General features: G+C 38.2%; 3 protein-coding genes across 9 annotated transcripts in view; all 3 read left to right on the forward strand.

The window, feature by feature from the left end:
* slc23a2 (solute carrier family 23 member 2) overlaps window positions 1–5436 on the forward strand; it is a 37679-nt gene extending 32243 nt beyond the window's left edge. For all 5 annotated transcript variants that reach the window (XM_077560985.1, XM_077560986.1, XM_077560987.1 and 2 more), the window contains one exon: window positions 39–5436. In XM_077560985.1, the coding sequence (XP_077417111.1) occupies window positions 39–295 (257 nt within the window). In that variant the 3' untranslated portion in view covers window positions 296–5436. The remainder of the gene's footprint in view (window positions 1–38) is intronic.
* Window positions 5437–5799: 363 nt separating this feature from the next.
* rassf2a (Ras association domain family member 2a) lies at window positions 5800–20052 on the forward strand. 3 transcript variants are annotated; one of them, XM_077560991.1, is made up of 11 exons: window positions 5800–6070; window positions 6588–6913; window positions 12949–13022; window positions 14098–14173; window positions 14265–14416; window positions 15634–15749; window positions 15818–15960; window positions 16933–17086; window positions 17306–17427; window positions 17518–17615; window positions 18799–20052. In XM_077560991.1, exons 3-11 carry the CDS (start codon window positions 12970–12972, stop codon window positions 18866–18868), a joined length of 984 nt encoding a protein of 327 aa, XP_077417117.1. In that variant the 5' UTR covers window positions 5800–6070; window positions 6588–6913; window positions 12949–12969; the 3' UTR covers window positions 18869–20052. The 3 variants fall into 3 exon arrangements, with proteins under 3 accessions (XP_077417117.1, XP_077417116.1, XP_077417118.1); XM_077560990.1 differs by having other exon boundaries at window positions 5800–6913; XM_077560992.1 differs by lacking the exons at window positions 5800–6070; window positions 6588–6913 and adding an exon at window positions 10416–10483.
* Window positions 20053–21743: 1691 nt separating this feature from the next.
* On the forward strand, window positions 21744–25973 carry LOC144048398 (uncharacterized). The gene is made up of 2 exons (XM_077560305.1): window positions 21744–21906; window positions 24417–25973. Exon 2 carries the CDS (start codon window positions 24428–24430, stop codon window positions 24893–24895), a length of 468 nt encoding a protein of 155 aa, XP_077416431.1. The 5' UTR covers window positions 21744–21906; window positions 24417–24427; the 3' UTR covers window positions 24896–25973.
* The last annotated feature ends 1745 nt before the right edge of the window (window positions 25974–27718 follow it).

Consider the following 27718-nt stretch of genomic DNA (forward strand, 5'->3'; position numbering starts at 1 on the left):
TATGGAGACCAAAATCAGACGATGTTCAATCTCGTCAGGTTCTCCTGAGGAGCGAGGCATCAAGAAGCTGAAGCGCGGCTTGGGTCCCAGCGCCGGCGAGCTGGAGGGGATGCGATCCTACGACCTGCCCTTCGGAATGGACTTCATCCGCAGGCACCCCATCTTCAAGTACCTCCCAATTAGCCCCACCTTCGCCGGCTACCAGTGGGGGAGATTGCGGGAAAGCTGCAGGAGCGGCGGCGGACACGGTGATGCAGACGAGGGAGGGGGTTCCCACGGCGAGAGTCTGGCGTAGCCATCGAGATGGTGCGTGAATTCGGGGAGCAAGGGAAGGTACACTGAAAGAAAAGGATGCAAAGGTGCGGCGCAGGATTGAGGAGCGCGTGGAGGACACGTGACGCACCGACCTCTGTCTGTCTGTCTGTCTGCCTGTTTTCGTTTTGTCTTTTCCCACTATGCTATTTTTAGCATGCTAAAGCAAGTCGCAGCCAGCTTGCTCCAGATGTTACCGCGTGGAGTCTGCTTGGTGTGTTTGCATGTGTGCTCGGTATGCACACTAACGTAATGGCTACGTGCATTTGTTTGCACTTGTCACTTTAATCCATACAATGACACGACAAATCTGCTAATTGAGAATTATGCAAAGAAGCTCGCAATGACTTGATGTCATGTATGCAAGCACATGGACACACACCAACAGCCCCACTAAAAACTAGCTTAGCCCTCCCGATCTTGGAAGCACGTCCGGTCGGTCCAAAAGATTCCTTTTTGTTGCTGCATCCTTAGCGGTGAATGTCACTCCACGCTCAGCTCGGAAAAAACCCTCCGAGGAAAATCGGCCTACTTCCCGCAAAACAAATCTGAGTTCCACACATGCTAAATTTCCCATTCTAAAAGTTTACATATCACAGGTTGTCAGTATTAGCCACGCGCCCTCATTGGCTGTCTTTGAATTCTGTAAGAAGGGATCATTTGGCAACACGTGAGTCTTCATGGAGTCATCTGCACTTCCGCTACCTGTGTTTGCTCATGTAATAAAATGCACAGTAAACAATTAACACGATGACTAGTTAAGATAAAAAAAAAAAAAAACATCACATTTGAATCCTTTATTAAGTGTGTGGTGAACTTCTACTGTCTTGCAACCAAAAAGAAAACCTCGGCTGCTGTTTCCAACCAAGATGTGTTTGAAAGAAAGTTCACACCGATTTTTGGAGCGTCTTACAGAGCATTAGTCTTAAATTTGCCGGGAAGACCGATGGGAAAGAGGCGTTCTTTTTTTTGTGCAGTTACTTGCACTCTTTCACCGCCGTTAACGTTCTACCTCTCAGCCGGGGAAGTTTCCTATTCCGTTATCTTTGGCCCGTCTCGTTGTGAGAGTTGGTCTGAATGATATTTCACCACACCTGACAATTTGCCTTCATCGGTTTTTTGTGACTTTTGTAGCTAATTAACCATAATACAGTAGCAAGTGGCTAGCACATCCGCCGAACAGCTCAGAAGTTAGATATTCAAACCCGTGCTGTGGCCTTTTGTGTGGATTTTTGTATCTGCAGATCCGCCACTGTTCTAGCACATTCCAAGAACTTTAGTTAACTGAAGACTTTAGATTGTCTTTAGGTGTGAATGGTTCTTTCTGTATTTGTGGCCTGCAGTTGGCTAGCAACTAGTCCCTCGTACCCCGAATGAGGCCTGGCAAAAAATGAACGAATGGAGGAAATAGATTAAATTGTATTGTTTGTAGAGTCATGCGTAGCCAGATCGATTTCTGTGTCGTACTAAATTCCATTTCTAGTTTGTGGTTAGCGTTAGCCAACAACCACCTTATTCATTCACTGCCAGCCATTTTAGAGCATTTTGGAAAATTTCAAGACCCACAGAATATTGTGTTCAATGATTTTATATATACACCAAATCTACCAAATGAAAGATGAAATGTCTCCTTTCATCAGGGAGAAAAAGTTGTTTCCATTCTTTTATCATCAGTAGAAAAAAAAGGTAAAGTGCAGCCATTTCTCCCAGTTGGCTTCCAAACTGTGCTGATCTCATCTAAAATGAAAAGTTTGCTATTCTTATTGCCCCGTGACTTGATAACCATCCTCGGTCTTAGCACATGAGCAAATGCGAGTAGCGGAAGTGAAAGGAACTCCAACAAGAGGCAGACATCCCCGGCCGCTGTCTGGCGTCTTCTTCCTAAAGCAATTCCGTACTGTACCTCCATGTGGCCTTATCAGTAAACGCTGACCCTGCACGTTTCAATGTTTTTGACTGTTTGCTGGGCTCTCTGTCACTCTGTGTGGATCCTCTGTTACTGGTTTACAGGGTCGCTAAACAGCCCGGCCACCTTATCCACCTCCTCACTTGTAACTACTGTCATTTGGATCGGGCAACTGGAACGGAGCAAGAGAATGTGTATTGTTGCGTTTTCTGCCTCGATTGGATCGTCTGTTGTTAATGCTGTCAACATTTCTCACCCACGCGGTCTTCGTCATCTTCATGCAGCATGTGATAATAGCAACTCAAGGTTGCACAATTACACTAAGTTACTTGAAATGTGCTTAACTCAATTCATTGCCAATGACGGGTATAGACGTCAAAAATTCATTTGAACTATTTTTATTAGTTTAACATTTTTTCCACTTTTGTTAACATGAGGATGAAAAAAAAACTAGGAAAAAAATTATTGTACATTTAGAACAGATATAACATTTGTGAGTTAACTAGTGAAGTCATGCGATTAATTATGATTTTTAAAAAATTAATCGCCTGACGCCCCTAATTTTGAATAATCTTTTCTTTAAAAAAAAGATTATTAAAAATGAAAAAATATATTTTAAGAAAATCTGTTCTAAATGTACAATAATTTTAAATTTAATATCTGTTCTAATAATTTTTTTAAAAAATGTTTTTGCTTTTCATACTTTTGTTAACAAAATTAATTTTTGACGTCTATAGCCGTCAATGGCAGTGAATGAGTTAATGTTGTATCCATTTTTTTTTTTTTTTTACTAAACCAAAAAGTTTTTTGCTTCTAGATTTTTTTTCTGTTACCAAAAAAGTAAGCGAAGGATGTTCCCGTAACGACTACCTTTTTACCTTTAATTCTCTTTGTTAAAGCTATTTCTTTATTTATGAAAGTAAAGTTAGTGTGCATAGCTCTTTTGAAGCAGGTCTTTGTGTGGCTTGCACTGTACTGAAAGTTTATTTACGATTTAATAATCGTCCTCCCCTATAAAATCTCACCATCATCAGCTTCAGCTCAATTGAACTGGTACTTGCCCATACAAGGTTTCAACTGCCATTATTGCTGTTAACAAAAATAACAACAACAAAAAAGATTTTGGTGCCAAGAACATCTCATTGACCTTATAATGCTTTTTGAACGGACCTGAAGACTGGACGAGGCGCATGAACCACATAATACTGCTGGGCCTTAACTCTCCAACTTCCTGACTGTTAGTGGCCACTCATGTGCAGGGACATTAACCATTTATGGGCATTTTATTGTATTTTATTTTTTGTTCTTACTTAATTCATTCCCCCACTTTAATCTTTCAGTTTCACTTTCACATACCGTTATCATAACAGTGTTTCCTAATCTTTAATGCGCTTATATGTCATGGCACACCACCAAACAACGTCACCAAAAAGTTTATAAACTGAAATAATGATGTTCCAGTCCTAGTTTATTCACAAATATAGTTTGCTGAAATGTGAGCCTGTTTAATCGAATACGAAGCTATTGCAGTGGTGCCTTGAGATAGAAGTTTACTTCGTTCCGTGACCACACTTGTAACTCAAAACAGTCACATCGCAAAATGAAGGGGGTCGCGGCCCAAAAAACTATAAAAATGTTTGTAATGTGTTTTTTTTTTTGTAAGAAAAATAGCACTTTATAATATTGTACTTTATAAAAATTTACATTAATAAAAATTAAATAGAATGTGAAGTAAGTAAACATGTTTGCCATATTTCTCGCTTTAATTCAGTGGACATTATGCTGCTCCTTCTGGTGTGCGTGCCTTGGCCACCTGGGGGCAGTGTTGTACAGACATTACAGATACTGTCAACTCCTCAGCCAGCCAGTCATATTCATCGCTCTTCACAGGGGATAAAGAATATATGTCACATTATTTGTTAGCACTAAGCAAGTGGACTTTAAAAGTGGATCTCCAATTACGTTTCACATGTCTCCCGGCACAATGGTTGTCAATCACCGTTCTAAATATTTCTAAAATATTTGCGTATAAAGTTCCTCCCCATCTTCAGTTGGGTAATAAAGGCACAAACAATGAACCAAATTCTTACCCATCATTTACTCAGCTTTTCCATTGTTGCCGAAAGCATCCGTTAAAGAAAAAGTTTCCGTTGTCGTCATGCACACTACATGCGAGCAGTCATGCAAGCGCCACTTATCACGCACACCCTCCTGTGCTGTCCTGTCGCGGGTCCTCTCGTGTTTGGTGTACCTGTTTTCCTCCCCAGAGATTCTCACAGTCAACGTTTATGGAGAAAACAAAACGCCTGGTCTCCTTCTTACGAGCCGCCCCAAGCTGCGGTTGTCACGGGAACCGACTTCTCACAACTTAGCTTGAAGTGCCTGAATGCAACTTCATTTGATTTTGAGCACACAACGGTGTCGAAAAATGATTAGCTGTACAAAACTGGACCTCCTCCATTCACATGTTTACTGGTTTGGTGACGAGGCAGCGGGTGGTTCTTAATAAGATGGCCAGAAGCACACAAAGACGTCAGTCTCTTTCAATTATTATGAAGGAGATGCTACCTGTACAATAATATTTTGGTGTACGACATGTTCTATCTTTGTGACTGTTTTTGGTTGTTCTTTCTTTTTATACTTTTTTTTTTTTGCAAGCAAATATTTGTAAGAAAGGAATCATAACTTTCAATCTTAAATCATGCTGGAAAGTACACTGTTTTGGTATACTTTTATTTAAAGAGAAAATAACTAAATACATTTTTACTTTCAAAATAGCTTTTATTTTGTTAACACAGAAATCCAAAAATCAAAGGACAAGGCAAACTTAGAGAATAGAGTACATGTATATTTAACTTGCTTAAGGTTTCGGAAAATAAATTGTGAAAAGTAATTGTAGCAAGAAAAATGCTTTATTCTTTTGTTCCTAATACTATTTAATAAGATGTCACAGAATGTATGATTTTTTTTTTTGTGTGTCTTTTGTTTTATACTAAAAGATAAATCTATGTGCAGACCTCTGCTTTCATATATGCAAATCTGCTATCTTTTCATTTCAACTCATTAGGATCCAGTTGTTAATTCATGACAAATTAATGGAAATTTTATGTCACTATGCTAATGGAGTAGTTGTGAGAACTTTCCAAAATGAATGGGCTGGTTCTCAACAACGCACCTCCTCTCTATGAATAAAAATTGTACAGTATGTCAAAAATTTACTCTGGGTCCAATTTTGTCTCCACATAAGTCATTCTGCATTTTAACAACTATTATGGTGCATACAGTACAGCGGATATAAAAAGTCTACACACCCCTGTTGAAATGCCAGGTTTTATGGTATAAAAACAAACATTTCAAAACATCACATTAATTTGACCTAAATCTTGTTCACTTAATTGAAAAATAAAATGAAATATTTTTGGCGAGGGGAAGTAACAACTGAAATGTTTTTGCACAAATGTGTTATAATGGGGGGGAGTGGCTATTCAGAATTAACCAATCATGCTCAAACTCATTTAAATTAGGACTCAGCACCCACCTGTAACCATTTGAAGTGCCTCTTAACTTCAAACACATTTTTTCATTTAAATCTTTTCATTTCCATTTGGCATTTTGCAAGTCAAAATCGCGAGCAGCAAATTTTGTTCAAAGGATGAAAAAATGCTGAAATCATCGAGGGTGGAGGACTAATTTTAAATTTGATTGGTTAATTGGTTGACAGACCTGACTTGTTAATTGAGCCGTCATTTGACTTTTTTTTTTTTGCCTTGACTTGGGGGTCAAATTTGAGATACAAACACGAGTCCGAGTATTCGGAACTCAACTGACTTCTCAACAAGCAGCAGTTTGGCAGTTAATGGGCTTTTTATTTTATTTTATAAAGTTTGAGGTTTCAAGCGGTTTAATGCCACTCTCGATTGAAGTTTACTGTCAGATAAAGCGAAGACAATTACACTTTGTGTATTTACAACAACCACATAACTTTGCCATAAAATCCGCTTGTTTCTGAATACTGAATTCTGGGCAGATTAAATTGACATGGCAACACAAAGAGTGTGAAGTCTGATTGGACAACAACAACAAAAAATACTATACCGTTGTGAGCATTTTAATACAGTTTCATGGAGCAAGTAAAATTTAGGTTGTAAATATAGGTCAATATCCGATGGTGTTTCCCCACAACCGTATCTCATCTGTTTTATTAAAAAATATGTAACTTTAAAAGCTAAGCTAATTTTAAAAGCCACCCTGCCACGTGACGTGTTGTCTTTGATACTTTCTACACCCCCATCTTAAGCAACCAGCGGTTAGTTTGTGAACCACGTGCTCCTTTCCGAATAACAACAAGGTTGTGTTCACTATTTGGCAGCTCGTCTCGTCCATTGTTCCAAGAGGCTTTCATTCAAGTGTGAGTGAGTCTGGCGAACAATGGACTCGTCGGGGGGCCCCGCGCGCTGATTGGCTGCCGGGGAGGCGCGAGCGAGCTCCGCCGCCCGCCACGACAGATGGACTCGCTCTATCCGAGTCTGAGCACCACGACGCGGACAGACCGAGCAACGGCCACCGAAGTCGGACGATTCCGAACCGAAGGACGAGCCGCCGTCACATCAACCGGCGACTCGCACTAAAACGTCGGCTGGAGAGAAACGGAAGTGAATCTTTTGACGCCGCCGACAACGACGTCGTAGTTTCACGGTAAGCTGTTCTTTAATATGAACATAAATTGACTGCGGCATTGTGTGTCTTTATTAGTTTTTTTTGTATGCCTTTATCTTAACAGTCACCATTTCGTGTTTTTAAAAACAAACATTCTATGGAACGTCTTCTCGTTCAAAGGATGCTAGCCGAGTACACTCAATATGAAGTGTGGGCTCCGTCTAAAGCTTGGTGAGGCATCAAAGTGGGAATGTGCATAATATAGACTGTGACTGACTGGTTATGTAACAATGAGCAGTATGATTTAAAAAAAAAATACTCAGACGTCAAGTTATAAGGAATGTTACTGTGAATATTACATTAAAAAGAAGGCAAATGGATACATTACTATTTACGAAAGAATTGCTGTCGACTCTTTCATTAGAGAAATCTTTTTTTGTGCAAGTCCATGATGGTATATTGTGGTAACACGACAGTTTTTAATCCCCACTCAATGATGGTGTAAGTGCAACTATGTAAGAGTAAATAGATGTCTAATTAAGTGACGACCAGTCCAGGCTGTACCCCACATTTTTACCTTACGTCAGCTTTGATAGACGTACAAATGAGACATGAGAAGTATAGATTCTGAAGACTGAATGAAGGGTGTATGTAAAAAATCCATACTTTTGCGTGTCCAATAAATCAAATGATGAGATAAGACATGAACAGAGTCCCTGCGCAGGATGATTTATTCCGGAGATCTCCAGTCACATCATTGAATCAAACTCAAACAGTTTCAGATCAATAATGCCCCTCCTCCTTCGAAGAGCCAGCTTTTTATTACAATCAAGTCTAAAAGAAAAATACCTCTTCCTCCTCCTCTCATGAATAAGTAAATATGTTATATAAGAGACGAAAACAGATTACAAAAAACAGAATTCTCAGTTGCACCTGTGTTCAAGACAAAATATACTTTCAGGGCACTTCTCGTACCTCTTCCCATAACAAAATATCACAAACAAGTTGAACTGGACAGCTCCTAATGTAGTAGAGTTGTGGGAGTGCGCACTCTCTCTCACGAAATAATGTGTTTTCGCACAGAACACTGAGAAGGAACTTCTAGACCAAACAATGTGTACCAGCTTAGTTTAAGGTCAAATTATACTGAGTTCAAACACTATTTTACCTACTTCACATCTATAAAACATTTCAACATGGTTAATATATGAAATAAAGAATTAAAAATGTTAATAATGTATAACAAGACCAGTACTTGATAATACCATTATGTCATGCAGTTGTGATTAAAAGGTTATATTTATACATTTTATAATCAAATATTGTTAAAAAAAAAAATCCATGTAATGCTTGCCCATCATTGGCTGCAGGTCATTTTTTTGCGCTCAGTCATCGACTTGTGGCTACTGTGATGGTACGTCATGTGATTTCTTTATTATTTGTATCCCTTCATACTAACTATGTTGAGCAATAAAGAAATTGGTTGGACAAAAATGTGCAATATGAATTCACATGGAACGTATGGTGTTCCACAGGGTTCCATTCCGGGGGCTCTGCTGTTTTCATTGTACCTTGTGCTTGCTGCCCAAGTGTTCCATCTTCAGAAAACAGCCATGGTTGCTTTAAAGTGTTCTATAAATGTAGAGTTGCAATGCCAAGTTGAGCAATTCTAGTCCAGCACAATTAGCCATCTAGCGAAACTAAATGAACACTTCCTTAAGATGCATGCATGGAGATGCAGAATGCAAGAACGCACTTTCTGAAATTCAAGGTGAAGAGATCCAGATTTGCAATGTGAAAGCACCCATTCATAAGACATGCATGCGGGATGTTTAAATTTAACAACTTGGTGGGGCTGATCTTAAAGTACATTTGTGCTTCTGTGGTAGCATCTTTTTCACATGACCTAATCTCTCTTCCAGTCACGCCTGCCAAGCTTTAAATGGCCCCTGCCATGTCTAACGAGAAGCAGGAGAAACTTTTTTTTGTTTTTTTTTTTGCTCCCAATGTTTCTGGGGTTGCTATGACGCTAATGACAATAGAAGCGATCTGCAAAGTTGGGAGGGTTAAAGGGGTCGGGAGGAGGGTTTTAAAAGCTATTCATCTCACTAAAAGAGACCCATAGAAGTAAAAAAAAAAAAAAGAAAAGAAAAAGTCGTGGTCATGAGTTTTAATTACACGCAGAATGATTTGTGCTCTTTAACAATCTTACACAAAATGAGAGTGTTTAGAATCCGTGAATCTGTTTGCTTGTGCTGAGGAGCAGTGGGCGATGGGTGAAAAGTGTGTGTGTGTGTGGGGGGGGGGGGCAGAATCCGATGACTGGCTGATGCTGTAATGAGCCACGAGGGAATTCGGTCTACTGAGATGTCCATTCGAACCCCCTGACTCCTCCTCTCATGTCTCCCTGCTGGGAAAACAGTCAAGGCAAACAATCGTGAATGTTGGTCAGTGTTTCCGATGGCAAAGAAGTTGGTTGAACAACGGAAACCATGTTTGTGACATCACATCAGCCAAGAGGTTAAAAAGCGGTGCGTGTGTAGTACACTAGGGGTGTGCCCAAAAATCGATTCTCATAAGAATCGCGATTCTCATTTAGTACGATTCAGAATCGATTTGAAATGTCCCAAAATCGATTTTATTTAAATTATTTTTTACTGTCTTGCCTTTGTCTGTGTGTGCCTTTATTTGGAGCGCTCTTCATGTTGTACCCGGTTTGGCCACTTAGGGGCAGTGTGGTTCCACGCGGTCTAATACACTGTTAAGTTGAAGCCACATTAGAGAGTAGAAGGGAAAAAGTCACGATCAAGTTATTCCAATAAAAGTTTTTTTTTTTGCAGCGTGGAGCCGTTCTTTGGAGTGATAAAAGTGCAGCGAGTAGCGCGCTAATTAGCATTAGCGAGTCAGACTGGAGTAGATCGTTACAATTCCTTGCACATCTATAGATGGAAGCAAAAATCACTGCCAATCAAATCGTTCTGAATCGAAAATCGATTCTGAATCAAATCGCAGGCCCAAAAATCTGAATCGAATACGCGAGACATTCAAAGATTGCCACCCCTCGTGTGTACCCACCTTTGAACAGATCTCGTTGTTGAGGTCACATCAACTGAAGATCTGCAGCATCAAATGTGACCACACGCTATAATGAGTCCACAACCACGCCTGCCCTTGACCGCGGCCGCCCGATTAAAGTCTAATCACCTCCGTTTTGTTGCTTGACGCCACCCGTTGAGGTGTGACATAGAAGCGCTGAAATATTGATAGCGCTCGGCTGATTGCTTTTTTAATATTTAATTTGATTCTGAGAACTGATTGACAGGCTCAGATTATGTAGCGCGTGTTAAGATGGTGGACCTTTTGTTGAGGCAATCTGCGGGCATGGGTGCTAATTCATCTGCGTTGACGTTGGATTGAGGAAGTCTTGGTGGTGTGTCAGCTTCCTGTGTGACTAGCTGAGCAAAGGAGGAAGTGATAGAGCGGAAGGGGAACACTTCCTTTATACGCCCTCACTTGCCCCCACTGTCAGTTTGCTTTAGACTCTCATGAGACGAGACTCAATTTTATATTACACACACAAACACAGCGACAACTTTTGGCGTTTTTTTGGTATGTGTGCACTCTCCTCATCACTGTCTTCATGTAAGCTACATCAACTCAGTTAATGCAATTTATTTGTTAATATGTTTGCTCCGCTGCATTTTTGGGTATTGATGTCTTGAGATGTGAGTTATCCTATTTAGGAGTTTTTCCAGATACAAGCCCTTAAGCAAATTATTTATTTTAGTTTTTTTGCTTTAACTTGTGATCATTGTGCAAATTTAAGATTTGAAAACTGTCTAACTAAATTATATAATTATTTTTTTTTCAAGCAAGATTATTACAAAAACTACAGAGGTTAACTCTTTGACTGCCAAAAACGTTAAATAACGTTTAGTAAAATCCTATGGAGGAGTGCCAAAGACGTTAAAATATGTTTTTTTTTTCAAAACAGAGGTGAAACTAACCATTTTCTATTGTTGATTACTGAAAAACGGAATAAGGTAGAAACAAACTTTTTGTTCTGATGAAAGATGAGAGTCCAATCTTTCATTTGGTAGTATGTGTGTTTCCATAGTCCAAACACATCATTTTCTATGGACCTTGAAAGATCAGTCAAAATGCTTAAATCGGCTGGCACCCACGGCATCCCTTTTCTGAAAACGTCTGGCAGTCAAAGAGTTAAGAACCATTTTTGTGTGGTTTGAAAAAAACGTCTGTCTCTGTGAACTGTTTTTGACATTTCAAGATGATTTGACATTAACCTTCATTTCATAGTATATATAATACATGAATCTTACACGTATTACTGCTAAGCTGTCAAATAACCCGCTAGCTCCTCAGTAGAGCTGTGCAATTAATTGAAATTCGATGACAATTTCAATTATTACACTCCACAATTACAACATCGGAATAAGCGTAAACAAAAATAAAAGATTATTAATATTAATCTTGAGTTGTTTAAATTTATATATTTGCACTTTTTTTTTATTTAAAAATGTGTAATTCACTGCCATTGACGGCTATAGATGTCAAAATTCATTTGAACTATTTCTATTAGTTTAACATTTTTTCCCACTTTTGTTAACAAGAGTATGAAAACCTATATATTTTTTATTGTATTAGAACAGATATAAAATTTGTGATTAATCGTGAGTCATGCGATTAAAAATTGTAATCGCCCTAATTTTTAATAATCTTTTCTTAAAAAAAAAAAACCTTTAAAAAAAGAAAAGTTAATTAAAAATTAGGGGCATCAAGGCAATTAAAATTTGTAATCGTAATTAATCGCATGAGTTCACTAGTTAACTCACAATTAATCACAAATTTTATATCTGTTCTAAATGTACAATTAAAATAATTCTAGGTTTTCATACTCTTTTTAACAAAAATGGGGAAAAATGTTTAACTCATAGAAATATTTCAAATGAATTTTTGACGTCAATGGCAGTGAATAAGGTTAATAAAATAAAAAAAATAACTTGCATAATTATAGTGTTTCAAAGAAATTGATGTCTTAATATTTGTTTTAATTTAATTTTCTTGTTTTGTACCAAAAAACAAATGATTGTCCTAATCGTGATTGCAATTATTACCAAATTAATCATGATTAATATTTTCTTTATAATCATTTGAAATATATTTCTATGAGTTAAGCCCTAACACTCAGCATGCTACTCGTTTGTCGTTAACACTATAGCTGGCAAAAATAATCGATTAATCGACAAGTAATCGAATATCAAATTAATAATCAAGTAATCGTTTGGAGGAATTTTTTTATTTAAAATTGTCCAAATACTCTGATTTCAGCATATTAACAGTAATTGTTTACTGATTTCTATAGTAATTTATGAAAGAAGAGTGATTATCTTCTGTGTTTAATGAAAATCTTACATTTGCAAGCATCTGTTTTTACTTTGGAAAACAATGACCAAAGCGGTAACATAGTACAACATCAATCCTCCCTTTTTTTAAATCATTATACGAATATGAACATTATGAAGTACGAAATAAATACCAATCACTGGTAAATAGACAGTAATCAACCACTTCCCAATCACATGGTTTTATCAGACCGGTGAAGGGAAGTCATGTGATTTGTGATTTAGAGAGGAAATGTTTCAACAGCATGTGGAGGATTCATCCCCTGCACATCATGACAGCTGTTCAGACGATTCCCGTTTTGACCTCTGCTCACATTTTGTTAGTTCTCCATTCATCTGTTGGCTGCTCGTGTCTTGGAGCAGCTGAAAGAATTTGGCTTAGCGAGTTGCACATGTTGTGTCCCTGCACCTGTCCACCCTCACAGAGGTTTCTTTTTTTTCCCCCCCAAGCTGGCATGAACACAGAAAACACGGAGAAGGACGTGACAAGATTACGCAGTGGAAGCCAAAGTGTTTATCCGTCTCTCGGAGGAAATAGTTGCCATGCAATAAATCTTGTGGGCTCTCTTTTGTGCTCTTCTCTGCTGGTCACGAGGAGTCATAAGACTGTGGCGATAATGATCAAGCACCTCTTTTGTTTCTCCCCCTCAGCTCCTCTCATGCTGCGTGACCATGGATGGCACTCACAACGGGGTTCAGGTCGGAGAGAACAAGTTCATCAGCAAGTATGCGACGCACTTTTGATCGTAAACCCCTGATTGTCTCTTAACGTGTATTTCAAGTGACACATCTGAAGATGTCCAATTTAAGGCTAGACCGGCCGATAGATTAAAAACTCGTATTTTTGTCCGGACGGGCGCTTTTCTCCTCCGTCTGCTCTGAGTCAGCATTGGCCCGCCCACAGCACCATCTGATTGGTTGTTTGTACAGTGCTAACGGCCAATAAGCAGCAATTAGCGGCTATCAGCCTGCGAGCTAACCGTTTAGCCATTTTTTTGCGGTTATTTGGGAGTTATCCCCGGGTTAGCGTGTAGGTGAACGGTTAGCCCGTGAGCTAACAGCTTAGCAGCTATTTGGGAGTTACCGTGCGGGTGAATGGTTAGCCCGCGAGCTAACTTTTAGCTCGCTAATTAGCGGCTATTAGCCCACGAGCTAACCGGCTAGCTAGCAAATTAATGGCTATTAGGTTAGATCGCGGGCTAACCTAATAGCCGTTTTTTAGCGGCTATTTGGGAGTTTTTCTGGGGTTAGCGTTTGGGTGAATGGTTAGCCTGCAAGCTAACTTTTAGCTCGCTAATTAGCGGCTATTAGCCCGCGAGCTAACTTGCTAGCTAGCAAATTAACAGCTATTAGGTTAGATCGCGGGTTAACCTAATAGCCGTTTTTTAGCGGCTATTTGGGAGTTTTTCTGGGGTTAGCGTTTGGGTGAATGGTTAGCCTGCAAATTAGCGTCTATTTGGGCGTTAGTGTGCGGAAGCCACATTATAGTTGGTGCAAAAGCTGATGGCAAACCAAAAAACCTTTAACATGTTGCAAATCACAAAAGCTGTTTAATAAACGTGTCATTTAAGCAGTCAAGTGCTGGAATTTTTATTATTATTTTATTATAAAAAATGTTGACACCAACTCTTTTTTTCTGCAAATTATATCGGCTTCAAATATCGGTTTTCGGCCTCCTATGTTATTCCATGTAATATGAACTCCAAAAAATGTGAATTGTTTCACGTAAACTATGCAGTGTAAATTCCACCAAAGAGATGCTAAAGCGTGATGCTGAGATGTGACCATCTCCGTCTCCAGGGCAACCTTCCTGTCGCATCTGAAAACATACAACCTCTACTATGAAGGACAGAATCTACAGCTTAGGCACAGAGAGGTCTGTACGAGTTTCACATCGTTGGCCATTTTACACACATGGCCCGACAACGCTTCGATCCGTGTCATTCATTGATCTCCCCCCCTAACAGGAAGAGGGGGAGCTGATTGTGGAGGGTCTGTTGAACATCTTTTGGGGGCTGCGGCGACCAATCAGGCTTCAGATGCAGGACGACCACGAGCGCATCCGACCCCCTCCCTCCTCTACATCCTGGCACTCGGGTTGCATTCTGGACAGTCAAGGGTGAGAAGCGCACGCTGATCAAGTTACGCCACAATGACCGGAAATGTTCGTGTGTTGAAGGTCAACGGCTGCGGAAAAAATACATCCGTAGTCGCTTCACCTGTATGTAAATGTGCAAAAAGTAAAATTCTTAAAACAGATGAACAAAAAATAATAATTTAATCCCATTTTTTATATTTTACAAACAAATTATTTTATACAATAAATAAAGCGTTGTTATATGTAAAATGGTTTATTTGAATAATAAAATGATAATAATTAGCATTTTTTTATTTTAATATTTAAAATAATTTATAATAATTTACCAATTGTTTAATGAATAAGAAATATACAGTATGTAAAATGTTTCATTTTAGTGATAAATTTAATTCACTTTTTTTTTAAATAATGAAATTGAAATTAATTGGCCAATAAATAATAAATAAACTTAACTTAAGGCTCTTTAAATACATCAAAATTGTTTATTCTACGTTGTATTTGTAAAACAGATTAACAAAAAATAATAATTCAGTCTTATTTTTTTATATTTCACTAACCAATTATTTTATACAATAAAAAAAACATTGTTTCTATGTAAAATAGTTTATTTGAATAATAAAATGATAATTATTTGCATTTTTATTATTATTAAAAATTTATAATAATCGACCAATTGTTTAATGAATAAGAAATATACAGTATGTAAACATTTTTATTTTAATGATAAATTATTTATTTATTTATTTTAAATAATGGAATTTAAATTAATTGGCCAAGAAATAATAAGTCAACTTAAGGCTCGTTAAATACATCAATATTTTTTATTCTACATTGTATTGTTATCACTCAGTCAATTATTTAATGGATTAAAAAAACAACTAAAAAAAGAATAACTGATTATAGTTGGTATCTGGTACTCCTGAAGGATGCTGATACCAGCCACCGATTCTTAGAGCAGAAAAATCTGACATTGCCATTCTGCGGACGATTGACTCATGGGTGAATCATCATGTGCGTCAAAAAGAGGGATTTTTGGAGGGTTTTGAATTATCTCCCTTTGTGTTAATTGAAATTGTATGTATCATAAGTACTTGAGTACTCGCTTTGGTATCGGTCTGAAAAAGTGGTATCGAACATCCCTATTTATGGAATTGTTGTGTCCATTATTGTAGACTGTCTAATTCATGTACAAAATGAAAAACTGTAACCAACTGTCACCAACTGTCAATGTGTGCCAGGTCCCCAAACAGCGCGGACGGTCAACAAACGCCACACGTGACTCCACCCACTGTGGAGGTGACGGCGCCTGACGACCAATCGGAAGACAACGGTGTGATGGAGGATCATGCTGAAGGTGAATGTCCTCATTAGCAGTAAGTGTGTTGAAGAACCAAGTCGTTTTATGTGACGTTGACCCAACAGAGGACAGTGAGAGCTTCGCTCAGCTCCTCAGAACCAAGAGTGACGCCGGCGTTCTAAGGCGGGTCCACCGCCGCTCCCCCAGCGACCAGAGGAAGATCCGACGCCATCGCTTCTCCATCAATGGCCACTTCTACAACCACAAGGTGAGGCCAAAATGGGTTTTGTATCACCAATGGAATCATGTTTGAAACCTTACACTTAATTATTACGCTTTATTTATATTCGGTTTTATTATGTTTTTAATTATACTTTTAAAATTCCAATTTTTCTGTATTTAAATCATGCAACAAAATATGTTTATGGAAGAGATTCATGGCATTTCAATTGGGAAAATTGAGTAAATTAAGTTATAAGCTTGGTCGCGTAAAGTTAAAAAGTTAAAAATCACGTTTAATTAGGGGGGTCAAAATAAGTGCGTAAATTTTGAGTCAATTTAAATTTCCTTTATCACCACTATTTTTTTTAACGCACGATTAACGAGTTATTTTAATATCATTCAATCGCAGCTTTCTTCTGTACTCACTTTTAATTGTGTACGCCATGGATGCACGGCACCACACTGCCCCCAAGAGGCCCCCTTGGAAAGCCTGTACTGAGGGAAATCCAGTCGCAACGCAGCAGGCACGTCCATGCAGCAATAAATTTAATAATAATGCGTGTATTTTAAATTTCACATTTTACAGTTTAAAAAAATGTGCAGAATTTCACAAGTTACTTCATGTTAAAGATTAGATAGCTCCTAATATGAAAAGAAAAATGCAGTGAGCTGTCACCAACGTCTTACAAATGCAATTATGCCATCTAGTGGCAGAAAAATGACCTCAGCACAAATCCATATATACTGTTTTTTTACAGCACAGTACATATTTTTAATGTTAACTCAATTTTCCGAATTATTATGAAATTACTGAAAGATGCAGCCATATTTCTAATAGTTAAATTTTTTCGCACTTTTATGTTAACAAGAGTATGAAAACAAATATTTTATCGTACCTTTAGAACAGATATAAAATCTTGCGATTAATCGTGAGTTCATTATTGAAGTTGTGCGATTAATAATTTTTTTTTTTTTTATTAATCGCCTGACCCCTAGTTTTGATATTTGTGTGTCTCAGACAGCCGTGTTCACGCCTGCTTTCGGCTCGGTGACCAACGTTCGCATCAACAGCTGCATGACCACGCCTCAGGTGCTGAGAGTTCTCCTCAACAAGTTTAAGATTGAAAACAGCCCGGATGACTTTGCACTCTACCTCGTCCATGCCAGTGGAGGTGAGTAATAGCACTCACTCACTCACGATACACGCATTATCCTCTTTTATTAGCCTCACTTGCACGACTCATAAAATTTACATCGTCTGGCCATCCATTTTCTAGAGCACTTGTCAGCTGATTTTAAAGTTCACTCCTAAGTGCATTAGAACCTCAAAATGTCCCAAAGATTGCACAATTTCTTTTCTTTTTTTAAGTGTATGTGTGTGTGTGTTTCAGAACGAGTGAAACTGAAGCGTAGTGACTTCCCTCTGGTTTGGAGAGTAATGCAGGGTCCTTGTGAGCAGGTGTGCAAACTCTTCCTCATGGAGGAGGATCTGGGAGAAGAAGTCACGTATGATGTAAACATCTACACAAAAGCAAACACCAACGACGAGCCTGGCTTCTTTTCTGCCCCGCTCATATGCGCGTTTCCTCCTCCAATCCACCAGGTGGCGCAGTATATCAAGTTTGAGATGCCCGTGCTGCAGAGCTTCATCACAAAGCTAAAGGAGGAAGAGGACAGAGAGGTGCAGAAGCTAAGGAGACGGTACGGGAGCTTGTGTCCAATCACAGTATATTAAAGGAAAACGTTTTACTTTTATTTACGGGAGCTTGTGTCCAATCACAGTATATTAAAGGAAAACGTTTTACTTTTATTTTATTTATTTTTGGTCACAGTTTCTAAAAAGTACCCAAAGTCAACAACTTTATCAGGCAATCAAATATCTGCTGACTCGCAAAATATAATCTTGTTTAGGGACCGACCGATATGCGTTTTTTTGAGGCCGAGGCCGATTTTTGGCAGGAAAAAATACAGATGACTACAACTGCTGTAGAGGATGAAACTTATTTTCACAAGTCTTGGGACTTACTATGTTAACCTGCAACCAAAATCCTTGTATGTTTGCATCCTTGAATCTTGAGAAAAGGAAGTCTTTGAATCCTTGAAATATCAACTTTAAATATAACTTGAAAAGACAATGACAAAATAAAACAATAAGAAAGTGAAATAAGAATAGAATAAACTAAAATAATAGCTAATGAAAAAACAGTAAGAATACTGACTGTTCCTGTGCGTTTTGGCCTCTTGGGGGCAGTGTGGTGCCGTGCATCCATGGCATACACACTTAAAAGTGTGTACAAAAGAAAGTTGCGATTGAATTCTATAACTCGTTTTCCTCACATTGGGAAGAATGTGTGCCTTTGCGTTGTGTTATCTCACCTGTGGGTATGTTTTCCCGCAGCATTTGTGTGTGAATATTCGTTATTTGAAGGAAAAACACTCCCGAACTCAATCCTAACTTCCTGTTAGCATTTGAATAGGAACCTCCCTTCGCTTTTAGCATTAGCGCTAGGCTAGCGATGTTTTACAAATGAAGCATGTTTTGTATTTAACTATACAGTGGATGTAATTATTAACGTCGTGGGTTTAGTTTTACAGCTAACTCCAACTGAGGTGTCATTAAACAGCTTAACGGACGTTTAGGGACAACAGAATAATATACGCTACACACTTGCTAGTCGCTAATGCTACGCAAGCAAAATGGTACATTCAGGGTACTTTCGAGGGTCGGAAAGTTCGTTTTTCTTCGATAACGTTTTAAGGGGAAATTAATCTGCCATTTAGCCGAATTGGTTGATGTTTGAAGGCCAATAATCAGTCAATTATAATCAGTCGGGCTCTAATCTTGTTAGCTAACACTTTACCCCTAACTGCTTCTATTGCGCAGGTACAACGTTTTGCGCTGCATAATCGAGAAGCAGCTCGGCTGTCTCCCGGAAGGCCCCGCATGTATGTGAACCGGTGTCGGACGACAACAACCTTTGAGCATGCGAGACCCGGAGCGAGGACTTGCCATCTTGTTGCGTCTGATTTGGATCGCCGAGACAGCAGGTTTCATTGTGTGCGGACATTTTGCAACACAACGTGACTCAGGGAAGCTGACAAACTGATTGGCCAGCCATCCGTTTTCTATAACGCGTTGTCCTCAGTCGGGTCGCGGGTGAGCGGGAGATTATCCCAGCTGATGTTGGGTCGGAGGTGAGCTACATCCTGGACTTGGCACATAAACATTTCACTTTCATTTGAGAGTCCTTAAAGAAGCTAACCGTTTAAAGCATCATGTCATGCTTTTAGTCAAGTGCCTGCAAAAAGAAAAACTCAAGCACAAATGATGATACATAAAAATCAGATGGCTCAAAGGCCAAAAGGCTACTTCTTTACCCACAATGCACAGGGATCCTTACTGTCCCCTACTGCAGGTGGCACAGTGGTTTGCCCTCAACTTTTTAGGTACTCCTTCAAATAATATACGTCACCATCATTCATCATATTAATGTCATGTTGACATGTTGAAAGCACAACAAAAGACTTGGGCGCTGTTATTTTAAGCAGGACTTGCTTGTGTGTGCTCGTCTCTGGTGTTAATGTTCTCCGTGCTCCACACAGCTTACACGCAGAGCCCGGGCGGGAGTAGGTCAGTGAGAGGGTCGAGCGGCTCACAGACAGACGCCAGCATGTTGTCTCATGCCTGCCTGTTGCTCAAGTCATATTTGCCCACTGCGACGCCGATAAGCCGCCGCCGCCGCCGCAAGGTGTCCGCTGCGCTCGCTGTCCCCATAGGACGTCTTCGAGTGATCTTGTTTTCATTTTTGGCTGGTAGTGTACTTCTTACTGAGTCCATGCAAATGTCATTCTGAGAATGTGCATGCTTTATGTTTCAAACTACTTATTTTTTGGGGGGATGACTTTTGAGGCAAAGCAATGAAATGAAATCCTTCACATGTGAACAAGTCGTGCTGATATGGAAATGTAGGGATGGGCGGTGTTGAGTAATGATTGTAATTTAATTAAAAAGAGACCAATGTGTGTTGTTGAAACATTTTGATGCTCTAGTTCCTCATATTGTGGCCTCCACTTGAATGGGTGCCATGCCTCGAACAGTAGTTCTCACTTTTTTACAAGTACCATCTAAATAAATAAACTTGTGCTTTTATTCCTGAAAAGTTCATTTTAGGAATGTTCGATACCACTTTATTTTCCCGGACCAAAACCAGTATGAGTACTCATCTCTTGCCGTTACCAACTGAAACCACTGCATATAATTTCCCTAAAAAAAACAATTACATAATTGTAAAGAAAGACCTATGTATACAAATATATAATTTATTTATACTGAATTAAAATTAAAAGCAATTTTATATTCAAATTTCTACTTCCTGATCGTAAAACGGCCACAAGAGGGCGGCCATCAGGTATTGGCCCAACGACCTGAAAATAAAATCGGATAGCCTGTACATGCCCGTGCAAGCAGTTAGCGTCACAGGGCGGCCATCTTGCTCCTCCCATCTCACGAGCAGACTACTCTATATAAGCTATACGGTATACGTACAGTCCAGAAGATACATATACAGCTCGTAGGCAGTTAGTATAAAGCTGGAGGCGGGGTGGGGAGTTTGTGCCGGGGTGGTCACTATTTTTTTTGACAAAAAATAAAACTTAAGTAGATGGTAGGTGATTCTTTGAAGACCCCCTTTTTCTTTTATAGCTCAGTTCCTTAGACCCCAATTCGGCACAGCAATCTTTTGTTGAATTAGTTATAATTCTTTCATTAAAAAAAATATATGTACAAGTTTCCTCCTGTAAACATTAAGCATATAATTTATACATGTATTTAAGGCAAGTTGAAAATGTCTTAAGTCCTCTTGTTCATGTTTAATAAATTTAAAACCTCATAAATCATGCTGTTTCTACTAAGTACTGTCTCAAATGGTCTCTAATTTCAATACTGTAAATGTTTAAGATCGTATGCCGACAAACGTTTCTTGGGAGGAGCAATATGGCGGCCTCGCGACTTCAAAAGTCTTGGCCTATCGGCTATTCAGTCATATATATTCAGATCAGTGATTGGCCCCGATACCGATACCTTAAATCATTATAACTTTATGCAAATTTTTGGACAATGGCTGTAGAAAAATGGTTCTTAAGTGTATTAAAAATTCAATGCAACTGAAATATACTCCGTGATGATTTTGTGCCCCGCTAGAGGTAGCCCAGTTTGAGAATGACTGAGGGTTTGTCTTCTTCACTTGGCATGAATTGTCATAATATGCAAAATCAAAAAGGTAAAAATGATCTGAAATCTGATCTGATGCAGATGACTGGTGCACTTCCAAATAATCAAGCTTAAGTCAGGTGACTTTTTCTGTGTCAGCAATTATCTAGCAAATGATCTTGCAGACTGAATATGATCCTAGGTTTTGCATTGTTGCCATGAATTTGCACAAAATAAATAATAAATAAATCATTCCACTATTTGTGAAGGGTTGGACAAACATTTTTGTTTAAGGGCCACATTATTGAATATGTTTATTTATACATGACATAATAAATTCATTATAAATTAAAATACATTTTAATTGACCGATTCAAATGGCTAAATGACTGCAATGACATTGGAGAACTCTCGATTATGTAAAACTCAATGCAAATTAGCCCATTGGCCATAATTTGCCCCACATTGATCTAACGTTACTCAAAGTGTAATATCCTATTAGTCGAACCCATAACAAGATGTTTTACTGCCTCGTGGCATAATTAGAAAGCGTTTTAAGTCTTACTGTCAGTGTTGCAACAGATTAGCACTCAGCCAATGACAGCCGGGATGATGATCCGTTTGACGTGAGCGTCTGAAGGGTAAGTGGCCGACCGACCCTGACACACACTTCACCTACTGCTGCTCACACACCAACAGCATACACACACACACTTGCTAGTTTTCAGCTTCTGGAAGGAGGGGAAGGCCAGAGGGCCTTTGATTTCTTCAAACGACAACCAGGTGAGAGCTGCACTTTCTTTCAGATATTTTTATTATCATATTAGAATATTGTGGTACACTAAATTTGTCATCGTGAAATATTACATGATATTGTGGTTTTGACTTTCATTCGGATGGTGCTGGATCAATAAAAAAAAAAAAGTTTTTGTCATGAAGGGCGTGCAAGTGACCTCCGATGGTGACCCCTGAAGGGACAAGCTGAACTTCACATTTTAATTGTAATTTGATGATTATAGTTTACAGCCACAAAAAAAAATAAAAAATTTTAATCCAAAACTTTTAAACTTAAAATATTACACCTAAGAAACCATCAAGATTATTTTTTAATATAGAAATCTGGTAGAAATGAGTTTTGATGAGTGTATATGACGCTCTAGACAAAAAAAAGACCATTTATGTCAAGAAATCATTTAATTTTCCGACTTTCTCCAAAGTCAATTCTGAATTTTAAATTCCTCATATTTTTCTTTACTTTTTTTTCAAGTCTCACAGTGGTCTCTTCATTTTCCCCGCAGCACTATGTGTGTGTATTTTGATTACAGAAATATTATATATTCTATTACCCACATAATTAGGTCCACTTGCCAAATGAGATACGTGAATACTTGACTTGAACAAAAATAAATAAATAAATATATCTGCCCTCAGGATGACTAAATAGCATCTGCTCTTTTATTAAACCTCATTAGATTGTGCAAATGTAACTAATTAAGTAGTTGGTCTGAACCTTTCCAAGTAACCAAAAGCAGAAATGTAGTGTTTAATATATAACAATTAGCTTGTATGCATGTGTGCTATTTAATTGTTTGAGTAAATGCATGCACCCGGTTGCGTCAGCGATCCAGATGACATCACCTTTGTTTGTGTTGAAAAGTTCTCAGCTTGTTTGTGAATGAACGGCACTGTAATTGGATTTTGCCGGTTTAAATTAGCCACAAGTCTCTAATTATAGAACAAAATGATGTCACTCAGTTCAGCAGTAACGTGTCCAGCCCTGCAGTTTTGTTATCAATAATTTTCGGTTATTAGAGGCTATATTATTTGCAATATGGACATTATTTTAGATTAAAACACTGTTATTTTCCACGTGTTGACGTTTTAGGCACAAGGCATTACGAAAGCTTGTGTAGAAAGTTTAGAAGGATTATTAGGAGCTCTTCAATAATCAGCGTGGTAAAAATAACAAAAGCCACGCTGAGAACATCTTGAGTCTATTTTCAACTTATAGGTAAAATTAACTTCTCTAATATTGGGGCTAATTTAACTAGCGAGTCAGAGTAACGCACTTTATCTCATTCACTGCTATTGACGGCTATAGATGTCAAAAATTCATTTGAACTATTTCTATTAGCTTCACCTTTTCCCCCCCCACTTTTGTTATCTAGAGTATGAAAACCTAGAAAAAAATCTATTGTACATTTAGAAAAGATATAAAATTTGTGATTAACTAGTGAAGTCATTTGATTAATTACAATTAAAAACTTTAATTGCCTGATGCCCCTAATTAAAAAAAGAATAATAATTAAAAAATTTGGGGTGTCAGATGATTAATTTTTTAATTGTAATTAATCGCATGACTTCAAGTTAACTCACGATTAATCACAAATTTTATATCTGTTCTAAATGTACAATAAGATTTTTTTCTAGGTTTTCATACTCTTGTTAACAAAAGTGGGGGGGAAAAGTGAAACTAATAGAAATAGTTCAAATGAATTTTTGATATCTATAGCCGTCAAGTAGTGATGGGAAAATGAAGCTTCATGAAGCACTTGCGATACTTTTTGACTCCTCAAGATGGCACTCATGATTCAAAGATGCAATGCAAATGTAATCAATTTTTATTGCACTTGCCTTTATCTTTAAACCAAGAGCACTATCTAGAGGAGTCAAAAAGTATCGCAAATGCTTCGTGAAGCTTCATTTTGCCATCACTACCGTCAAGGGCAGTGAATGAGTTAATTAGGAATCTTTTAGAGCTTCACAGAATAAAAATAAATAAATCTTTTTTTTCTTTTTTTGGTTAAAAAATTAGGGGTGTCAGATGATTAATTTTTTAATTGTAATTAATCGCATGACTTCAAGTTAACTCACGATTAATCACAAATTGTATATCTGTTCTAAATGTACAATAACATGTTTTTTCTAGGTTTTCATACTCTTGTTAACAAAAGTGGGGGGGGGAGTGAAACTAATAGAAATAGTTCAAATTAATTTTTGACATCTATAGCCGTCAATGGCAGTAAATGAGTTAATTAAGAATCTTTTGGAGCTTCACATAATAATGGTTCAAACTCAATGATCATCTTCCACAAGATTTACATGTTGACTTTGTGTATGCCAAAATCTTACGTCAACTTATTAAAAAATAAGTTATTTGGATTCTTGCTGACCAGTCAAATGAGTTCAATGCTAAACAAATTAGCTCCGTCTAGTGGTCATTAAGGAAATTGCGGACGTGGTGCTCCTTTTATATTCCAATTTGATTTTGTTGCTTCGATGTATTGTTTCAGGTGAACTGATCATGTCCAGGCTACAAAAAGTTCCCCTGGCAGTGACCATGTGCGTGCTGCTCTTAGCCACGCTGACCCCCAGCTCGGAAGCCCGACGTGGTGGAGGCTTCAGGGGAGGCTGGGGCGGCGGCAGGTCAGCCTACAGACCGGCTCCTCCCAGGAGCAATGGCCCCAGTGCGGGTAAAGTAGCCGGGGCTGCTGCGGCGGGCGCCATCGGAGGAGCCATGCTGGGCTCCGCCCTGAGCCGCCCCGGGTACGGGTATGGCGGAGGGTATGGGGGTTACGGAGGAGGGTATGGCGGTGGCTACGGAGGAGGTTACGGCTACCCGCGGCATGGCGGTGTCTACGGAGTCAGGCCTGCGTATGAGCCCGAGGGCTCCGGAGATATGGAGTATTACACCGGAGCGTCCAGCGGGCCCATCTACAACAGCATCATTGTTGTGATTGGCTCTCTGCTCTCTCTGCTGCTCGTCATGTGAAGCCAAGCTGAGTGTAACGCCAACGAACACGACCCTTGAAACTTTCACTGGACCTCGTCGGCACTGAACCAATCCTTGAGGACAGGAAGTTGACGCAGGAAGTGCATCTAAACAACAGTCCTTTTTTGTGCGTTTTATTTATAACATCACATGAGGTAAACGTTCGATCTGATGGCAGCAGTTCTAGAAAAGTTCACAAATATATTGCTCTGTTTGTTGATTATTTTTTCTCTGTTTTAAAAAAATATTTTCTCTGTTTTTCGGCATAATTTTTTTCCTTTTTTTTGTAATTTTTCCCTGTTTTATAAAATAAAAGGGTTTTCCCTCAGAGGTTAGAGAACAAACCACAATACAGTATACACATTCATTCCTTTATTTAGAGCCAGTAAGTAAACATGACCATCTTATTGCATATGGAGGTATGCGGGAAAGTGTCCGCTTCCGCTATTAGTGAGTCTGCAACAAGTCACTTGGAGTTCAGAGGTAAATAAAAAAATACTCAGAAAAACAGAACACCAGCTCGGTTTTTCAGTTTTTTTGAATATTTTTTTTCAGTTTTTTTGAATTATTATTTTTTTCAGTTTTTTTTAAATAATGTTTTCCCCTGTTTTTCTGAATTATTTTTTGTAGCCTGTTTTTCGGAATATTTTTTGACAGAAAATTATTTTCAGTAAAACAGAAAAAAAATCATCAGAAAAACTGAAAATAAAAATACTCCAAAAAACAAAGCTCCCCCAAAAAAAGAGTCAGAAAAACAGGAGGTTTTTTTTCAAGTGAATGCAATACGTTTCGTATATTTGCGCATGAAGGTCTACTTTATGAAACGTCAGCCCATTTTAACGCAGTAATTGAATTACATGTTGCGTAATGATCCTTAGAAGATCTTAGGATCGGAAGACCAAAAAGTGTTCATGACTATTTCAGCTTTTGTTCAGCTAATCACTACAACGCTTGTTCGTAATAAATTTTATAGTGTCAACAAGTTTTTTTCATTGACTGTTATGATGATGACAAATGTGCTTTATTATATAGTTCTAAAATAAAAGCCGAAGTACAATAAATGAAGCTTGAACATGTATTTGTTTTCACAGTTCTTAAAGTCTTTGTTACACTTGTGTTCTTCAAACCAAGGTTAAGAGTGTTCAGAAGCATTTCAATTACTAGATAATTATGACTGCACTTTGGGGTTTGAAGTTGTAGTTCTCTTTATTGACAGCAGAGGGAGGCAGGTATTTGCTAATGTTTGGTCCTGCGCGATCATGTGTTGTAAGTCATTTGCTGCTTGTTTGCACCTTCACACGCAGTCGTTCATTGGCTGATTATTTTTGATTTAAAACAACTTCAAAGTGGATTCATCAATACATTTTCTACAGAGCTTTTTCCTCATTAGGTTCATAGGTGAGCTGTTAGGGTGACAGGCAGGGGGTGCCAAGGTCAGCGGTCACCAGTTGGCTTTAATAAAGAAAAACAAACAACCGTTTTTGAAAAAACATATCATAATTTAACAATGGCGGCAAATCAAGCTTGAGGGGGGAAAATACCTCTTTTGTTTCGTGACTTGTGTCAGATAAACACATAATGTAAAATCAGATAAAGACGAGCTTTCCGTTTTTTTTTTTAACGTACAACTTTTAATTGAAAACGGGAGACAACTCCTACCAGCTCAATAAAAGCAGCAACGCTGCCTCCTAGTGGGCGGAGGAGTGACGTGTCTTTCCATACGTGAACGTTTAGAATGTGAACTATGTGACGTTCTAAAATAATAATAATGATAATAATAATAATAATAATAATAATAATAATAATAATAATAATAATAAATCAGAATTGATTATTTACAACCGATAAATCATGATAAATACACACATTTTGTAAAAAAAAAAGAAAAAAAAGTCAATCACGGTTTAACTGTTGGTCGAAAAACAACAGAAAATCATGGATATATTGCGTGAATATATTTGAGACAAATCTCTTCCCAAAAGAGACTGGATGGGATGTGAATTTTTGGATTCCAATGAACACATAAGGAAAACCAGCAAACAAGTAAAATACTAACAGATAACCTGCTTGGTGAGTTACGTTGTTTAAAATATATGCAAATCAGTGATTTAGTTACAGGAAAGGGAGTTCCCCAAAGTCTTTAATGATGACTTTTCCAGCAATCCAAACAAGATATCTGCTGGACGTCCACATGTATCTAACACTGAGGAAATGCTTGGGACTACAGAGGAGCAGAACTTCAGACGTTTTTATCTGCAACATGTTTGAACATAGATTCAAAGAGCCGTTATCAGAAGATCTTCTCAGTTCAACCCAAGATCATTGCTCGGTCATTGATAATAGCGACCTTTCTTCCACTTGTGCCAAAATGTGCACGTTATTACAGTCCCAGAAAACCTTTCCACGTAAGTGATAGATTTTCTAATGAACTGAAAAATGTGTCTCATTCTCTCAAGCAGGCATGTTTTAAATTAAGAATCGCTGTCAATTCTTCTTATCTCGGTCAACGGCTGTGTTTACAGCACCACGAAAATCTGTAATAATCCACAATAAATGTAAAATGCATTTAATAAGTCTTGGTAAATGGTAAATGGAGTGCACTTATATAGTATGTAGTTTGGATGAATTGCAGTAACGCTGACCTTCGCCACTGATAATAAATTCACGCTAAAACAATCAAATCAGGACATTACATTTACATATCTTGTACCATTTTTTTTTTATTATGGAAAAAAGTGTGATACTTTAGAATGTTCAACATATTTCACAATTCAAAACAATGTAGCATAACATTGTAATATCTTTTACTATAAGATTCAACAT

Source organism: Vanacampus margaritifer, chromosome 3 (assembly GCF_051991255.1).
Source record: "Vanacampus margaritifer isolate UIUO_Vmar chromosome 3, RoL_Vmar_1.0, whole genome shotgun sequence".
Classification (NCBI taxonomy): domain Eukaryota; kingdom Metazoa; phylum Chordata; class Actinopteri; order Syngnathiformes; family Syngnathidae; genus Vanacampus; species Vanacampus margaritifer.